Consider the following 17,581-nt stretch of genomic DNA (forward strand, 5'->3'; position numbering starts at 1 on the left):
TTCCATTTTCAATGGCATCAAAAAGAATAAAACGCTTTGGAATCAATTTAACCAAGTAGGTGCAATACTTGTACACTGAAAACTACAAAACATTGCTGGAATTAAAGACCTAAATGGATGGAAAGACATCCTGTGTTCATGGATTGGAAAACTTAATATTGTCAAGATGGCAATAGTACCCAAAGTGATCCACATATCTAATGCAATCTCCATGAAAATCCAATGGCCTTTTTTGGGGCAGAAATGGAAAAGCTAATCCTAAAATTTATATAGAATTATAACAGACCCCAGATACAAGATTGAAACAGATCAAAATAATTTTGAAAAATAAGAACAAAGTTGTAGTACTCACACGTCCCAATTTCAAACCATCCTACAAAGCTACAGTAATCAAAATGGTGTGGACCAGACAGAAAGATAGACACATATCTCAGTGGATAGAATTGAGAGTCCAGAAATAAACCAATACATCTATAGTCAACTGATTTTGACAAGGATCCCAGACTATTCAATTGACAGGGAATAGTCTCTTTAACAAATGGTGCTGGGACGATTGGATATCTACATGCAAAAGAATAAAGTTAGAACTCTACCTTATACAATATGCAAAAAAATAATTCAAGTGGATCAAAGACCTAAGTGCAAGATATAAAACTATAAAAGTCATAGAAGAAAACATAGAAGTAAATCTTTATGAACGTGAATTTGGCAATGGATTCTTAGAGATGACACCAAAGCACAAGCAATAAAAGAAAAACAAGATTAATTAGACTTCATCAAAATTAAAATCTTTTGTGCATCAAAAGACACTATCAAGAAAGTGAAGTGATAGCACACAGAATGAGAGAAAATATTTATAAATCATATATGTGATAAGGGCCTAGTATCCACAATATGCGAAGAACTCTTACAATGTAACAACAAAAAGAAAAATAACCCAATTTAAAAATGGGTAAATGACTTGAAAAGTCATTTCCCCTAAGAAACTATACAAATGATCAATAAACACATGAAAAGACGCTCAACATCTGTAGTCATTAAGGAAATGCAAATCAAACCTACAATTAGCTACCACTTCATACTCACTAGGAAATAACAGGTGTTATTGAGGTCGTGGAGATATTGAAACCCTTGTACATTGACAGTGGGAATGTTTAATGGTGCAGCTGCTGTGGAAAAGTTTGGCAGTTCCTCAAAAAGTTAAACGTGGAATTATATGACCTAGCAATTCCATTCCTAAGTATATACCCTGAATAATTGAAAATAAATATTCAGACAAATACTTGTATATAAATGTTCACAGCACTATTCCCAATAGTCAAAAGGTGGAAACAACCCAAATGTTCATCACCAGATGAAGAGCTAAACAATGGAGTATTATTCAGCCATAAAAAGGAATGAAGCACTGACACATGCTACAACATGGATGAAGCTCAGAAACATTATGCTAAGTGAAAACAAGCCAGACACAAAACACAATATATTGTATGATTACAGTTATACGAAATGTCTAGAATAGGTAAATCCATAGAGACAAAAGGAGATTGGTGATTGCCAGGGCCTGGAAGGAAGGATTTAATGAGTATGCTTAACAGGTATAGGGTGTCCTTTGGAAGTGACGAAAATGTTTTGGAACTAAATGGTGATAGCTGCACAACATTGTGAGCATACTAAGTGCTACTAAATTGTACAGTTTAAAATCGTTAATATTATTTTACATGAATTGCACTTCAATAAAAATTAAATAAGTAATGCAGGTGTGGTACCCAGGCCTGGGCGGAGGCAGCGTGGCCTCCTGGCCCCAGCTGAAGTTGGAGCCATGCTCCTGCAGCATCCCTGCTCTGGCAGAGAAGTGGGGAGCAGCTTTGGTTTAGGTGACAGTCAACAGCAACTTCACAGACCCCTGGAGCCACTGCTGGCGGGTCTCAGAGTGCTGGGCCCGGCACTGGGCGGGGGGCCAGCTCAGGAAGACCCCCAACAGGCTGCAGGGCCGCACTCAATGGTTGTGGGCCATGCTCTGTGGGCTTGTCACCTGCTGGATGTGGGGCCTTGGGCAAAACACCCAAAAACTTCTGGGGCTGGGTCCTGGAGCAGCATAAGTAACAGAATGCCAGGTGGAAGAGAGTCTGTCCATCTGAGATCTCCCTCGAGTTTCCATTCATCACTTGCTACAGCATTTCATAGATCCTAAGACCCAGCTTTTGATATATCATCTGAGATCCGGAAGTGTCTTATAATCCATTTTGTGTACTTACTGCATGGATTTCTAACAGATACATGAAACAAGGAGGAGTCTAGGAAACAAGGCTGTCTTTAATTCAATGAAATTGGCGTTAAAATTTTTAGTCATGTCTTTGTGTGTTTATTAGTTGAGGTCTGTTTCCCTCCCACAATACCCCTGGCACGGTGTTATAATAATTGCTCAATAACTGTTGACTGAATAAAATGAGTAAGCGAAAGAACACATTTTTTTTTAAAAAAATTGAGCCTTGGCTCTGCCATTCGCTGGCAGTTTGACGCAAGAAAGGCCACGTAACCCATTTAAGCTTCGTTTTCCTGATTCACAAAACGGCTGTAAGAGCAACAGCACCTGGCTTTGCGAGGCTTGAAAGAGGAAGTGCCCGCATAGATGTGTTCTCAGAGGTGGGTTCTCCCTCCTGAAAACTCCAACCCAATGAAAAGGCAGAAGCAGTGTTGGTTTTTTTACTTTTTATAACAACATATAAATGGGGCTTTAGGGGAAGAATCCATGCGAAGAAGCAGCATACAAAAAAAGCATTTTTTTAAAAAGCATTTTTTAAAAAAGTATTTTAAAAAGCTCTATTTGATAAATTGGAACTAAGCAGGGAACAACTGGGTGGGGCGGGATAGTTCTTATCTTCAAACTTCGACGATTGAAGATCCAAATGTGTCGAAGTGTCTCCGGATATCAATGATTGTTTAAAATCACTTAACGTCTGCAGATGACAGAAATTAAAAAGGACATTAGAATCCAGAAGTCAAAGATGTGCGACCCCTCCCCCTCCTCTCTCATAGTCCCCCACTGGGTGCTCAAATTTATAGACAAGGTTCGCGGATGGCTTCGCCTGCATGGACACCTCCTCTCAGTATCCGTCAACCACAGCACAGGGTCGGTCCATGAGTCTGGACCCCGTCCGCCGCCTCCGCACTCCGGGGCCTCGCTCACCTCGCAGCGCGTGCCCTGCACGGCTCGCTGCTCCGGGCTCGCCGGCCGCTCTCGAGCTCTGGGCTCGCCTGGGCGAGGGCAAGGAGAACGCGGGCGCAAGACCCCGCGCGGTGGCGAGAGGAAAACGGGTACATACATAAGGAGTGCCCAGTGCCTGCCACACACAACGCCAGGCGCAAAGACCTGAAGACGTCGCGTCGCCCTTTGCGCGTCACCGGACATCTCTTGCATCTCACGCCACTCAGCGAACTCGCGTAACCAGAGGGAACCTCTAGCTCAGGCGCGACTCCGCAGTTTGTGAAACTTCGGTTCTAGTCCCATCGTCTCCCTCCCCAGACCCCTTCTCCCAAACCTGCTAATGGCTTCCTAACGTTTCTAGAACAAAATCCATGTACTGACCTAACATCCTTTCTTTGACCCACAAGGCCCTCGCATCATCCGCCCTCTGCCCTCCTCTCTGATCGCGTTGTGTACACGCTCCAGCCCGCCTTTCCGTCCTCCTAACCCGCCACTGTCATTCCCGCAGCAATCTTTGCACTTGAGATTTCTCTGCCTCCAGTGGCTAATCTCTTCCACTCTTTCTAAGATAGCCTCCCCTCCTAGTTACACTTCACTCTTGTCCATCACGTTGGTTTTACAGACTCACTCTCTGAAAATACACTGTTATATTTCTTAAAGTCTATTTCCCAGAATGTAAGCTCTATGAGGGCAGGACTCCTGTTTTGTCTCGTTCACGTTTGTGTCCCGCCTAGAACGGGGCACATGGTGTAGTAGGATTCTAATTAAAGAGAAAGAAGGAAGGATGGAAGGAAGGAAGGGAGGGAGGGAGGGAGGGAGGGAAGGAGCAAGGGAGGGAGGAAGGCAGGCAAGATGTGAACTTGGGTTAAACATCTTAGGTTTGGTTTTAAAGGGTTTCAGTTTATTCTTTGGCTCCTCCCAGTTCTTGCTCCGCCCAACAGCCCTGTGACTGGGCCCTCGTCCTATGCTGCATCCCTGACGCACGCTTCAACTGGAGGAGGAAGAGGGTGGGCAGGCTCAAGGAGATCGCGCTTCTCAGACCCAAGGCGCCGCACTCGCCGCGCCTCCCAGCCGAGCGCCCATAGCGTGTCTCAGCAGTCTATCCTCCCAGGCTCCCCTAAGGCCCATGGAACCTAGTGCCCCAATTCTGAGCTAAAATAGGATAGATTTCAGCATCTTCAAAGTCGAGGTTTACCTTAAATATTCGTGTTAATATCGTATATTGCTTCAAATATATATATTTTGATAATAAAATGGCTGCCCTTCAGAAAAAAAGAGTAAAGTTGGTAATTTAGGCAAGCAGGAGTGCAGTGCGGGGGGGGGGGGGGAGGGGGGAGGGGGAGGGTGGAGAAGAAGGCCTTGTGATCGTAGAAGGAGAAGGCAAGGAGGACCACATATCCATCTCCCTGTCTCAGCGATCTCGGAGAAACGGAAAGCTTAAGAGAGGGTCTCTGTTCCCCGGAGCACGCAGCAAATTCCGGTGTGTAGACTGCGAGGGTTGGAGAGGTCTCCATCCCACATCCCTCAGAAGCCCCAGGAGCGCTCTGGAAAACTCCACCGCATAGAGCGGCGAATCGGATTTAGCAGAATTTTGCAATGGAGCCAGGTATGACAGATCTCTGCCACATGATGCCACACACAAGTGGCTCTGGAAATCGCAGGACTGGTCCAATGACCCACGTAGGCGAGTGGAGAGGCTAAGGGCAGCCGAATGGATGCAGTTAGCCAGCCAGTTGGGAAGCAGGGCCGCTAGACCTCTAGCCTCGAGTCTTCAATGCTCCACAGTCTAGGCCTTGAGCTGCGGGCAGGGGAGTGTTTGGGGGTTGGGGGGCACGGTTTATGGGATGGGCTTTAGCGCGGGGACGCCCTTCTCAGGCTATTTCCTGTCCTCAGCCCTGGCGAGGCTGGAGACTGGGACTGTCCCACGGGGTGGCAGTGTGTGAGCTGAGGCAAGAGACAAGACCCTGCTCTCCCAGGACAAAAGTTCTCTTCTGAGAAGGAGCGCGCTGGGCTTTGGAAGCTGAGTTCAAATGCTTTCCTTTTTTAAATAATCTTGAGCAGAGGATTTTATTTTTTTAATTAATTTTTTTTGAGGAAGATTAGCCCTGAGCTAACATCTGCTGCCAATCCTCCTGTTTTTTGCTGAGGAAGACTGGCCCTGAGCTAACATCCATGCCCATCTTCCTCTACTTTGTATGTGGGACGCCTGCCACAGCACGGCTTGCCAAGCTGCGTCATGTCCACACCCGGGATCCGCCGAACCGGCGAATCCCGCCCCGCCAAAGCAGAACGTGTGCACTTAACCGCTGTGCCACCGGGCAGACCCCTGAGTTCAAATTCTTAAATCGGCCACCTCACCTGCGGGGCCTTCCGCGGGGTCGGTACCAGCGTGGCCACCGCCCTCTGTGCCTCCTGTGGCCGCGCGCAGATACCGGGCAACCTCCCGGTGGCCCCGCTCCTCAGCCAGGTCCACGGGCAGGCGGCCCCAGGCGTCGCGCACGTCCAGCCGCGCCCCGGCCCGGTGCAGCGCCACCAGCGTGTCCAGGAAGCCCTCCCGGGCCGCGTCGTGCACGGGTCGGGTGAGGGTGACGGGGTCGGCGCGGTTGGGGTCGGCGCCGTGGAGCAGCAGCAGCTCGGCCACGCGGACGCTGCCCATCATCATGACCTGCGGGGGAGAGCAGAGTGGTGAGGACGATGGCAGGTGGCAGGGGCAGGATGAATTTCAAGGAAGGATTCACGAAGCCCCCACCCTGCGCAGACACCGGTACAAGCCAGAGGGTATCTGGTTACTCTTTTATTTGCTTTCAGTTACCAACTCTCTTAGCCAGTTCTCCTACCCATTTCACTTTTCTGTACACAGTAAATTCCATTATATTCTCCAACCTATGCGGAGTTCCACCCACACACACAGCACTGCCAGAGGCATGACAACAGTGAAGGGATGAGGGACAAACTGGCTTTTGCTACAGCCTAACCTGTATTTTCCCCTCATTTTGATATAAAATTACATAAGGCCCAGAGATTTTGTATGGTTCATTGTTGTATATTCAAGCCCAGAATGTGGAAATTGTTAAAAAGTGAAAATGGGAAAAAAAACCCAAAATCTCAATTCTTGCAAAACTTTTAAGGTACCTTTAGCTTCCCAGCATGTTGAACTTGAATTTTTTAAAGACAAAATGAGAAGGTTTGTGTAACCAGCCCTAGAATTCCTTCCTATGGTAACTAAATAATGCCCCCCCCAAAGATGTCTACTTCCTAACACTCGAAAACTGAATATATTACCTTGCATGGCAAAAGGGACTTTGCAGACATGATTAAAGTAAGGATTTTGAGGGAGATTAACTGGATTGTCAGGGTGAGCCCAATGTAGTCAGAAGTTTCCTTAGAAGAAGGTTACAGTCAGAGAGAAGACATAAGAATGGAAACAGAGGTCAGAGAGAAGAAGCAGGGGCCATTAGCCAAGGAATGTTGATGGTCGCTAAAAGCTGGACAAGGCAAGGAAATGGATTCTACCTTAGAACTTCCAAAAGGAATGCAGGCCTGTGGATCCATTTCAGATTCCTGACCTCCAGAACTGTAACATAATAAATTTATCTTGGTTTAAGCCACTAAATTCGTGGCAATTTGTTACAGCAGAAATAGGAAATTAAGACACTTCCAAAGTTTACACCTTGGAAGTTCATTAAACTGGAGGTGCTCACCTCATTTAGTTCCTAAATCATCTTTGAGACAAAGCCATCACCAAAGAGGAATTTTTAAATAGTGTCCACAGCAACCTTGCAATTTAAGTGTTGCAAGGTGGGTGGTGGTGGTAAAAAATTCTTTGTTAGGATAACCATTATTTGGTTATATTGGCTGGTTGATAGTGACTGAATAAAGAGAGATTACTTATTTTTAGTTGCAGTCTGTATTAAACATGAATTGCTTAATTTGTCCAAACCAAGGAACCATAATAAATCATACTATGGCTGTTGATTCTTGTCCTGGAGAAAGTGAAACTGATTTAACTTTCAAAAAGACACAGAGAGCAAGAGAGAGAAAAAAAGACAAGATATAAATAAAGCAAATTACAGCTACAGAAAGAAAGAAAAACTATTGCAGTGCATTAGAACAATGTACTGTTTTAAAAGAAAAACTGGGAAAACTTTCACAGTATTATTAACTACTTATTTACACCAGATTTCTAATAGATTATGGAATCAATAATCTTTTGGGAGCATTATTGTAAGTGCCAGAGCTAATATATACATGTCTAAAACCATGTCTATACAACCTCCATATCTCTATATAGTGCAGGTGAATATAATAGATGAAAATAGGATAAACAGAATATTTATACAATGAAGTCCTACATCTTGGACATAAAACTGCTTTTAAAAGTTTTTATTATATTTTACAGTATTAAAGACTGAAAAGTAATGCAATGTTATAAACCAATATGACCTCAATAAAATAATTGAAAAAAAGACTGAAAAGTAACCTAACATTTAAATATTTAAATCATAATAGCAGCCCAAAGCAAAAAGAAAATGAATCAGTTAAAGGAATATTTATAGGGTACTTAAATCCATTTGATAAGACATTAAATTTAATTTAGTAATTTAAAATAAACTATTAATAAAATATAATAATACATAGTAGCAATTTCCATAAACTAAGTATTTTTACAGTAAACACAAATTTGGTTGGGGTCCTAAACCAAAATCATGCCTCTTTTTCCCTAGGCTCTTATGGTTCCTATTTTAAAAATTGTGAAAACTAATTATCCAACTTTCTTTTTTCCTTTTGTATTTAAACCAATGAGGTCTCTTCTAACACATTCCAGAACTGCAAGTCCCAACTCCCAATGTCCATGCTGCTGGCAGAATGTTTGAGATCAAATTCTGAACCATGCTTTCATTACCTCTAAAGGACTCATGTCAATCTTCTACCCTCACGAGACCTCTCTGGTCTCAACACCTCTTCACACTTCAAATCCCAAATAATCTCAAGTTTTAAGGCATTTTGGTTTTATTTTTCTATCTGTATTTTAAAGTGTATGGAATCTATCCTATGTAGCATAGTTCTAAGAAAGGAAGATTCACTTTCGAAATTTCTGAGGTTCCAAGTGGACAAACTTTCCTTTGTCTTGTTATACTGGAGTTTTTGCAATGTGCCTTTGTTTCCCACAACTTTTATTTTTCAGAATCAGAAATGATTATCGACGCTGGGAATAAAACTAGGGTAGCGACTACCAAGAAAAATTCGTTTTTAGCCTGAGATTTAGGAAGCTAGTGAGGGCGAACAACAAAAAAGAACACACGACCGCTCCCCCTCCCCCCCTGGAATGGGGGGGGGAGAACCGACATTTCTCAAAATTGAGGAATTGAGAACTCTATCCCACACAAATTTATCTCTCTCAAATAAGCTAAAAATAGCCAAAAAATAGGAGATACCTCCAAAATGGCAATTAAATTGATATTACTTCAGGCCAGGTCAAGCTGTTTTTCTTCATATACGTCTGTCTGTATTTCCTAATTTCTCACACGCCTATATTTTCCCTAGTCAGTTAAAATAAAAGTAAACACAATATGTAGTTGCTTCTGAATAATTTCAATCGACATTTATTCCAACATATATAGTAGTAGATTTCCACTGAAATCTCCCCCTCGGAAGGAAGACGATCAGCTGCATTCAGGAGTCTGTGAGTTCGGAGCTAAGGCGTCCCAGAAATCTCACATTTCTTTAAAATCTTGCGTTTTATTTGAAACGTTCGTACATTTTATGCCTGATAAAGAACACATCTCAGTCTATATTAACACAAATAGGCTCTCCCCTCCAGCTCTTCCCGCTGTTATAGAGCTCTGCACCCCACGTGCCTCCTCATTCCTCCCGTGGCTTCCTGAGCCCCCGCGGCGTCGCCGTGGAGTCCCCGACTCCAACCATCTGAAAACGGCCCAGGAAGACTCCCCTTCACTGGGAATCTAAACGTTTATCTGGCTCCGACTCCCTTGCAAACCTCGTCCTCTAAAGCCGCCCCCATCTCCTCCTCCCGCGCGGCCGACCGGCCGACCCACCTGAATCGGGCTCCGACCGAGACGGTTCAGCGCGTTGGGTGAGGTCCCGGCCTCGAGCAGCGCCTGCACCAGCTCGACCCGGCCCCGGGCGGCGGCGGTGCACAGCATGTCGGCCAAGAGCTCCGTGCTGCTCCCCATCGCTCGCCCCTCGCTCTCTCCCCTCCTCCCGCCGCCGTGGAGAGCCAGCGGCCCGCCCCAGCCTCTCGTGACCAGCCCGCCCCTGCGCTCTCCTCCGACGGAAGCGGCCCCCAGACTCGGCCTCTCGACTCCCCCGGCGGCAGCGCCGTTCATGTGTTCTCCGAGGAGGCACCCTAGGCTCGGCACGCGCTGCAGATGTCACCCCCCCGTGAAGTCGCCCCTCGTGGGGCCTGTGCTGTCACGGCTGGGTAGCTCACCTGGGGGAACCGGCCAGAAGCAATCCGCGCCGGGAGCCCGAGGAGGTGGAGGGGGGAGGGGGGAGGGAGCCCTGGCCCCCCCTCGTCCCCCGCCCCGCGTCCCCGCCGCCCCTCCTCCCCGCGCTGCGCTCCCCACCCCCAGAACAGGCGCACGCGGGGCTCGCGCGAGTTGACTTCACTAAGGCGCAATTTCTCCCTTGTTTCCTTCCTCCCCTGTACAACCCCCTCGCATTAGAAAGCTGCACGGGATTTCTAACTGCCATCTTCGAACCAGGGGGTTTGAACTTATAGGCAAAGTATTGCTTCCTCTTTTAATCGGAAGAAACGGCCGAGGATCGGTATCACGGTGATTCTGAGGCTTCCCTTCTTTTCAAGGACACACTCCTTCTTCACCCCTCGATACTTGGTTTCTCCCGCCGGGTCCACTACGTCTGAAATGCGAACTCAAATGCGTTCCTTTTGGAAAGTCTGCCCGCCTGCAGCCTGTCCCCTCCCCCTGCCCACACACGTGTGAAACATGTCCGGAGAGAGTGTTTTCTAGACTCGTGCAATGGTTGGTACTAGTGCCTGGTATAAGGGCTGGCCCAAGAAGATGAGGTCTAATTAACAGGGATGGTGGAGATTTCTGCCCATAAGCAGATAGGAAAGTGGAAAATGGGTCACTGGGCTGGTAATCGCCACTCTTTTTTTTTTTTTTGACGTGTAATTGACATACAACATTATATTAGTCTTAGATGTGCAACATAAGGATTCAACATTTGTATACATTGTGAAATGATCACAATAAGTCTAGTTCCCATCTATTACCATATAAAATTATACAAAAACCTTTCTTCTAAGAACTTTTAAGATTTACTTTCTTAGAAACTTTCAAATTTGCAATATTACAATATTATTGACTATAGTCACCATGTTATACATTACATCCCCATGACTGACACTTTTTAACTGGGAGTTTGTACCTCTGGGTCTCCTTCACTCCGTTTGCCCACCCCTAAACCTCCCTCCGCTCTGGAGACCATCAGTCTGTTCTCTGTATCTATGACTTTTGTTTTGTTTGCTTGTTTGTTTTGTTCTTATACTCCACATATGAGAGAAATCATACAGTATTTGTCTTTGTCTGACTTACTTCACTTAGCACAATACCCTCAAGGTCCATCCATGTTGGTGCAAATGGCAAGATTTCATTTTTTTTCTTTTCTTTTTTAAGATTGGCACCTGAGCTAACATCTATTGCCAATCTTCTTTTTTTTTTTTTTTTACCTTCTTCTTCTCTCCAAAGCCCCCCAGTACATAGTCGTTTATTCTAGTTGTGTGTGCCTCTGGTTGTGCTATGTGAGACACCACCTCAGCATGGCTTGATGAGCAGTGCCATGTCCGTGCCCAGGATCCAAACCAGGGAAACCCTGAGCCACCTAAGTGGAGCACATGAACTTAACCACTCAGCCATGGCGCAGCCCCAAGATTTTATTCTTTTTTATGGCTGAGTAGTATTCCATCGTATATATACCACATCATCTTTATCCATTCATCCGTGAATGGGCACTTAGGTTGTTTCCATATCTTGGCTATTGTAAATAATGCTCCAATGAACATAGGGGTGCATATATCTTCTTGAATTAGTGGGGTTTTTTTTCCTTTGGATAAATACCCAGAAGTGGAATTGCTGGATCATATGGTAGTTCTATTCTTAATTTTTTGAGGAACCTCCATACTGTTTTCCAAAGTGGCTGCACCATTTACATGCCCACCAACAGTGCACGAGGGTTCCCTTTTCTCAGCATCCTCACCAACACCTGTCATTTCTTGTCCTTTTGATAAAAGCCATTCTGGCAGGTGTGAAGTGGTATCCCATTGTGATTGTGATTTGCATTTCCCTGATGATTAGTGATGTTTAGCATCTTTTCATGTGCCTGTTGGCCATCTGTATGTCCTCTTTGGAAAAATGTCTATTCAAATCCTCTGGCCACTTTTTAATTGGGTTGTTTGATTTGTTGTTATTGAGTAGTATGAGTTCTTATATATTTTGGATATTAACCCCTTATTGGATATATGATTTGTAAATGTCTTCTCCCATTCAGTAGGTTGTCTTTTTATCTTGTTGATAGTTTCTTTCACTGTGTAGAAGCTTTTTATTTTGATGTAGTCCCACTTATTTATTTTTGCTTTTGTTGCCATTGCCTTTGGAATCAGATCAAAAGAGAAATTCCAAGAGCAATGTCAAGGGGCTTACTGCTCCTTGTTTTATTCCAGGAGTGTTATAGTTTCTGGTCTTATATCACATAGACTCCATTCTTAATAAATAATTCATCCTAGACCAGAAAAAGTGCTCAACACTCTAGAGGCAGAGTTGCATAGTGATCAGAGACCAGGCTCACACACTGTCCTGGGGCCACTCCTCCCCATCCCCCTATACCTCTCCTTCCTACTGGAAAGATCTTACAATTTTCTTAGTTATAAAACAGGGGGCTATGGGCTGGCCCAGTGGCCTAGTGGTTAAGTTTGCATGCTCCACTTCAGAGGCCTGGGGTTCCTGGGTTCAAATCCTGGGCACAGACCTACACACCGCTCATCAAGCCATGCTGTGGCAGTGTGCCACATACAAAAAATAGAGGAAGACTGGCACAGATGTGTCAGCTCAGGGCTAATATTCCTTACCAAAAACAAAACAAAACAAACAAACAAACAAAACACCAGGGAGCTGAGTGGTCCCTACTTCGTGGGACTGTCGTGAGCTTTAAAGGAATTGATGTACATATAAGCATTTAGAACAGTGTCACACATCCTAAGCTAATACCTGTTAGCTCTTACACTATCCATTTGGAGGATTCTCTTGCAATCTTGTTGTGGGGCACAGAGAAGAAAATGCTTTGGATAGAATTATTGATAGTATATAAAAGGGAAGGCCAGAAGAACTGGATCACTGAAAAGATGATGGACACCTCCACCACCCTCAGATGTAATGAAAAGTTAAACAGAACTCAAAGCATAACAAGTGAAAGAAAATCCAATAAGGTTCTAAATTCTTCCTGTGGTTATGACTTTTACACTCTTAAAAAATATATACTATTTTTTTAAAAAATGGATCACTCAGGCTTTGCTGATGCCTTAAGCATATGCTTAGTCTGCCTACTAGATAACCGAGCTCTATTTAAAAGGTATGTTTCAATTCCTGGTTAACTTCTCTTGAAGATCCAGGATACCTGAGTTTACTTTCAGTTGCTGTTAACTCAGGCAAAATATGAAGTTTTAAAATGATGCCAATTAAAACACTGATGGGATATCAAATCTGTTATAAAAAGGTGCTGTGCATTGCTGTACTATCTATATTTTCCTCTAGATACCTTTTAATTATTGGGACAACAGTGGCATGGAAGATTCCAACTGTGGTAGAGAACATAAAATTCTTTTAATGGAGCTTAAGCTATTGATAGGAAGGAGGGAACAGATTTTCCTTCTAATACGTCTGGCTTTTGGATCAATATCAAAATTAGCTTCCATCACTAAAATAATTGTTCTTAATTTTGGGGCAGGGGCAGTAGGCCCCTTTGGGAATCTGTGGAAAGCTATAGATCCTCTCCTCAAAAAATAAAGTATGCAGTAATTTTTAAAAAAATGTGTTCACTTGCACATGTATTTCTGAATATAACCTACAGGGAATTCAGAAATTCATCTAAAACTCCACTATGGATCCCTATATCAAGAACTCTTTAAACTCTCATGCAATATATTGGACTGTTCTTGAAGGACAATGATGGGCAATAGGACCATTTAAAAACATCCCTTGGGTGCCTTATATACAGACATAGACTTGGCTTCTCCCAAGAACAGGTTTTAGACATGTGTACCTTACCAGCTCCAGCACTTGCAGTAGTTTCCAAAACATTATGGTGTCCTTGGGTGTGGCCTCTTTGTTGTGGAAATTGACCCAATACTCCATTAGAAATATTGCATGAAAAGTAGTTAATTAAGAGTGTGAAAGCTTTCCTAGTTTTGCTCTTAAAGAATCTACCATACTCCCAATTTACCCATCCATATCAGCTCATACCTGAGGCGCAAAACCTCAGAAGAAATAAAATATAAAGCCCAGGATCCCAGTGCTGGTTATGCCAGCCTCAGAAGTCCTCGCATGTAAAATGGAATCATAATATGTTTCATGGGTTGATAAATAAGATGATGTATGTCAAAGAGATTTTTAAATTTTAAATTTTGTGGGTTATTATCATCCCCAAACTCACTTTTCTTCTTCTCTGAGAAGGTCGTGGCCTTATTTAGGTTTGTACTGAGTTGGGAATTTTGAAAATCTATACTATGAAATTTAAACTTGTCTCACTTCTGATCAGTCTTTTAAGAAAAAAGATCACCATTGTTCATTCATTCAACAGGCTAAGAGGCTAAGGGTGGAGCAGGGGGCAGGGTAGGTATTCAGTGTGTGGGCTCTGGATTGGACTGCCTGGATTCAAACCTAGACTTTTCATTTAATTGCTCTACAACTTTGAACAAAGTTACTTAATGTATCCGGGCCTCAGTTTTCTCATCTGTATAATTGGAATAATAATAGTACTTGCTTCAAATAGTTGTTGTAGGGATTAAATGAGGCATTACATATAATATTTGTGGAAGAGCAAAAAGAAGCAGAGGGTAACAGAAGAAAATGAAAGGGAACCAAACTCATTCTGGTGGCTTAGCCTTCATGGATGCTGAAGGGTGACGCTGGTCTTGAAGAAAGATGTAGGAGTATAGAGCTGCAAAAGAAGGAGAAGGATGTTACAGACAGAGGTGAGAGCATGTTCAAAGACACAGAAGTGTGGGAACACTGTGTGAATTACTTCCCAAGTAATTCACTGGGATGTATGGTGTATGGTGAAAAGCTGGAAAAACAAACTCTGGAAGAAGAGCCTGCAAGGGCTGCCCAGATTGTCAGAAGGAAAACCAGGAGTGAATAGGATGGCAAAGAAGTGGGGGACACTGTGTGTAAACTACTCTTTCACAGCTTAACTGTGGTAGTTCAAGGTGACACATGGTAAATGGAGGCAGAGGGAAGGAGGAAGAGACCTGAGCACACACATACCTTGAAGGAAAACTGCCAGGTAAAGAGAAGGAAAGCTAGAAGAGAAAAAAGTGTAATTGAGGTCACAGGCAAGATAGGGTATTTATTTATTTTTTTCCTACCCTGGTCACTCTCTGGCATCTTAGGACCCAGGCACAGCTGTCCAGAAGGCCCTGGTGTGGGGCAGATGCCCAGCCCTCGGTTTGGAACCAGGAAAATGCCCCCTTACATGACAGCTTAGGTGGAGCAGATCATGCCAGGGTCTATTCATCATGTCTGCCTGCAGTGGCCTCCACTGAGTGCCAGGGCTGTCTGTTCGTCTTGTTGGCTGTCTTGTGGGCTGGGGTGGGGTGATGGTCTGGGAGTGTGTGTGTGCATGTGTGCTTGGTTGTGTAATTCTGCATTATAGACCTAAGAGTCTGAGTTTCTCTGTCTATGAGTATATAGATTATGCACATGAGTTTTCCCTGTGTGTCTATGTATATTTTAAGTGATGTATTTCTTTTTTTTTTTAATTGAGTTAATGATAGGTTACAATCTTGTGAAATTTCAGTTGTACATTAACGTTTGTCATTTGTATTGTAGGTGCACCACTTCACCCGTTGTGCCCACCCCCTACCCCACCTTTCAAGATAGGGTATTTCTGAGGACCTGTGGTCCCTAAAAAGTCAGGAAGAAATGGAATGCAAGGCACAGGGAATGGTCATAAATTTGGACACAGGAGATACAGCTAGATTTGAGAAGGGAGAAAAAGTCAGGGCAGGGAGGAAGTTGAAGTACTTCCTTCCATGAATGAAGAGGCTGGCTTGTTTGCAGTGGGGATAAGATGGTGAGTAAGGAAGTGAGAGTGGTGAGTGTTTAGAAGAATATCTGTGATGAGGAGAGAAGGATGGGCCGAGCAGGACTTAGAAGTCTGAAGAACCCAGATGAGGGGGGAGATCATGGCACTATGTGACCACCTGACTATTTCATTTAAACTAAAGAAAGCCTTGCAATGGTGCTACTTCAGAAACTCTACAAATCAGAGTAATTCTAGATATGACTATTAATTCAACACCAGAAAGAGACAGACAGATATTGAGAAGGTAGTATTCTGCAAACACGTTCTGGTTCTGCTATGGCATTGCAGGATTGGCAAGTTATGATATGCATGATATGCAAATATATTACATGATAAGCAACCTTACTTCATTGGGAAAACAAGAGGTATTGGAGAAATAGCTCTGGATTGGGACAAACTGACAGTCCTGATGTATCTAATGAACTGCATTTTGACCGTGAAATCTTTTGAGACTATTTTTAGCTTCAATGTCCATATCTTTAAAATGGGCTCTATCCTGCTCTATCCCTTATACCTCATGAGGTTATTATATCAAGTGAGACACACACAAAAGCTGTCTTAAAAGCATACATCTCTTTAACATATTCAATATTAGTATTGTTATTAAACAATGGTTCAAAATATCGTTTGAGGTTAAAAATAAAATATACATACATAGACTATCTCTGGAGAGATACAGAAAAGTCTGTTAACTGTGGGGAGAGGAAATGTGGAACTGAACCCAGTTCACTGAACTGAACCCTGAGACTTTCTTGTCACATTCTGCAACTTGTATTTCACATGCTGCAAGATTTGTTTGAATTTTGTACTATGTGCACATATTAGTCATCCTAATTAACTAAACATAATAAATTTCTTAGACAAGAGTTGCTTTTCTGGAAACCATCATTCATAACTTTATTTGACAAAGAGTGACTGGGAACATACCATATGTCAGGCACTTGACTTTAAGTTGTGGATACAAAAAAGGAAGGGGCCTCAGTCAAGAGGGTGTATTGGTAACAACCATCAACATGTATGCCTCTCTGGAGGAGGCGGGTGGTCTTGAATTGGGATGCGCTCTTGAGGGGGGGCCTACATTAACAGTATGGAAGGGGGAAGATGCATTCTGATAACTGACACCTCAGACCTGTGTTACCAGGAAAAAGATGCTGTATTCCAGGGTCTGGAGAGGATCCCATAATTAAGGAGAGTTCCTTAGGAAATAGGTTATCAGAGCAAGGTATGCAGCCAGTAATGGAACTTCTGGACATAGCTGGGTGAAGCGTGAACAGATGGGCTCTAGGATAGAATGCTGGGTGCAGTAGAGGATTATTTGAAGACTGAGGCAATGGAAGAATAATTTCATGCCCGCCTTTGAATTTGGAAAGAGTTAATAACATAAGGAAGACAGGGCCCCAGGCCTAACCCCACCACCTATCACCCTGAGCAAGTGATACTTTATTCTAATTTCAATATTCCCATCCACAAAGTGGGCACAATAACAATTGTGCATCAGGAGGCTGTTGTTCAGCCAAGAAACGTGCCCCTCGAAGTGCCCCTGGGTAAGAATTCTGACGGCTCAGTGTCCAACCTGGGCATTTTAAGTGAGAAAGAAGGACTTTCTTAGGTGAAACATGGCAAAGAATGCAAGGTATTCCTTAGTTATTTATTTTTGCACAAGGAGAAAAGGTAGCTTCAGCATGAAAGGAAGATCTCTGAGAAATCAGAGCAGACCTCCGAGCGGGTTTGTTGAGAAAAGGGAATGTGTCCCCAAGATTAGATCTATGGGAAATTCAAGATGGATGATGTTTCCTTGTTCCTTTTACTATTCTCTAAATTCAATTCAATACAGCACAATTATTGAGGGTTTGCTATGAATAAGGCACTCTTTTAGGGACTCTGTGACATCTCTGTTCACTTAGAATTATTGGAAAATTTCTCTTCCTGCATAAACAGGACTTTGGCAAGGAGCACAAAACTCAGAATGCCTCAATATACTATAAACCTGATGCATAATTATAGGCAAGTTACAATTTCTGGATCTCAGTTTCC

The 17,581-nt window shown here is 43.5% G+C and overlaps 1 protein-coding gene across 5 annotated transcripts in view; it reads right to left on the reverse strand.

The window, feature by feature from the left end:
• Nucleotides 1-2,694: 2,694 nt before the first annotated feature.
• Nucleotides 2,695-17,581, reverse strand: part of LOC103543573 (cyclin-dependent kinase inhibitor 2A-like) — a 31,958-nt gene continuing 17,071 nt past the window's right edge. For 3 of the 5 annotated variants that reach the window (XM_070590522.1, XM_070590523.1, XM_070590520.1), the window contains 2 exons: nucleotides 5,564-5,870; nucleotides 2,695-2,957 (listed from right to left, as the gene is read on the reverse strand). In XM_070590522.1, coding sequence (XP_070446623.1) covers nucleotides 2,947-2,957; nucleotides 5,564-5,867 — 315 coding nt within the window. In that variant the 5' untranslated portion in view covers nucleotides 5,868-5,870 and the 3' untranslated portion in view covers nucleotides 2,695-2,946. Of the gene's footprint in view, nucleotides 2,958-5,563; nucleotides 5,871-9,261; nucleotides 9,766-17,581 lie in introns of those variants that run through there. The other 2 variants (XM_070590521.1, XM_070590519.1) reach the window with 2 other exon arrangements.

This window comes from Equus przewalskii, chromosome 22 (assembly GCF_037783145.1).
Source record: "Equus przewalskii isolate Varuska chromosome 22, EquPr2, whole genome shotgun sequence".
In the NCBI taxonomy this organism is placed as follows: Eukaryota; Metazoa; Chordata; class Mammalia; order Perissodactyla; family Equidae; genus Equus; species Equus przewalskii.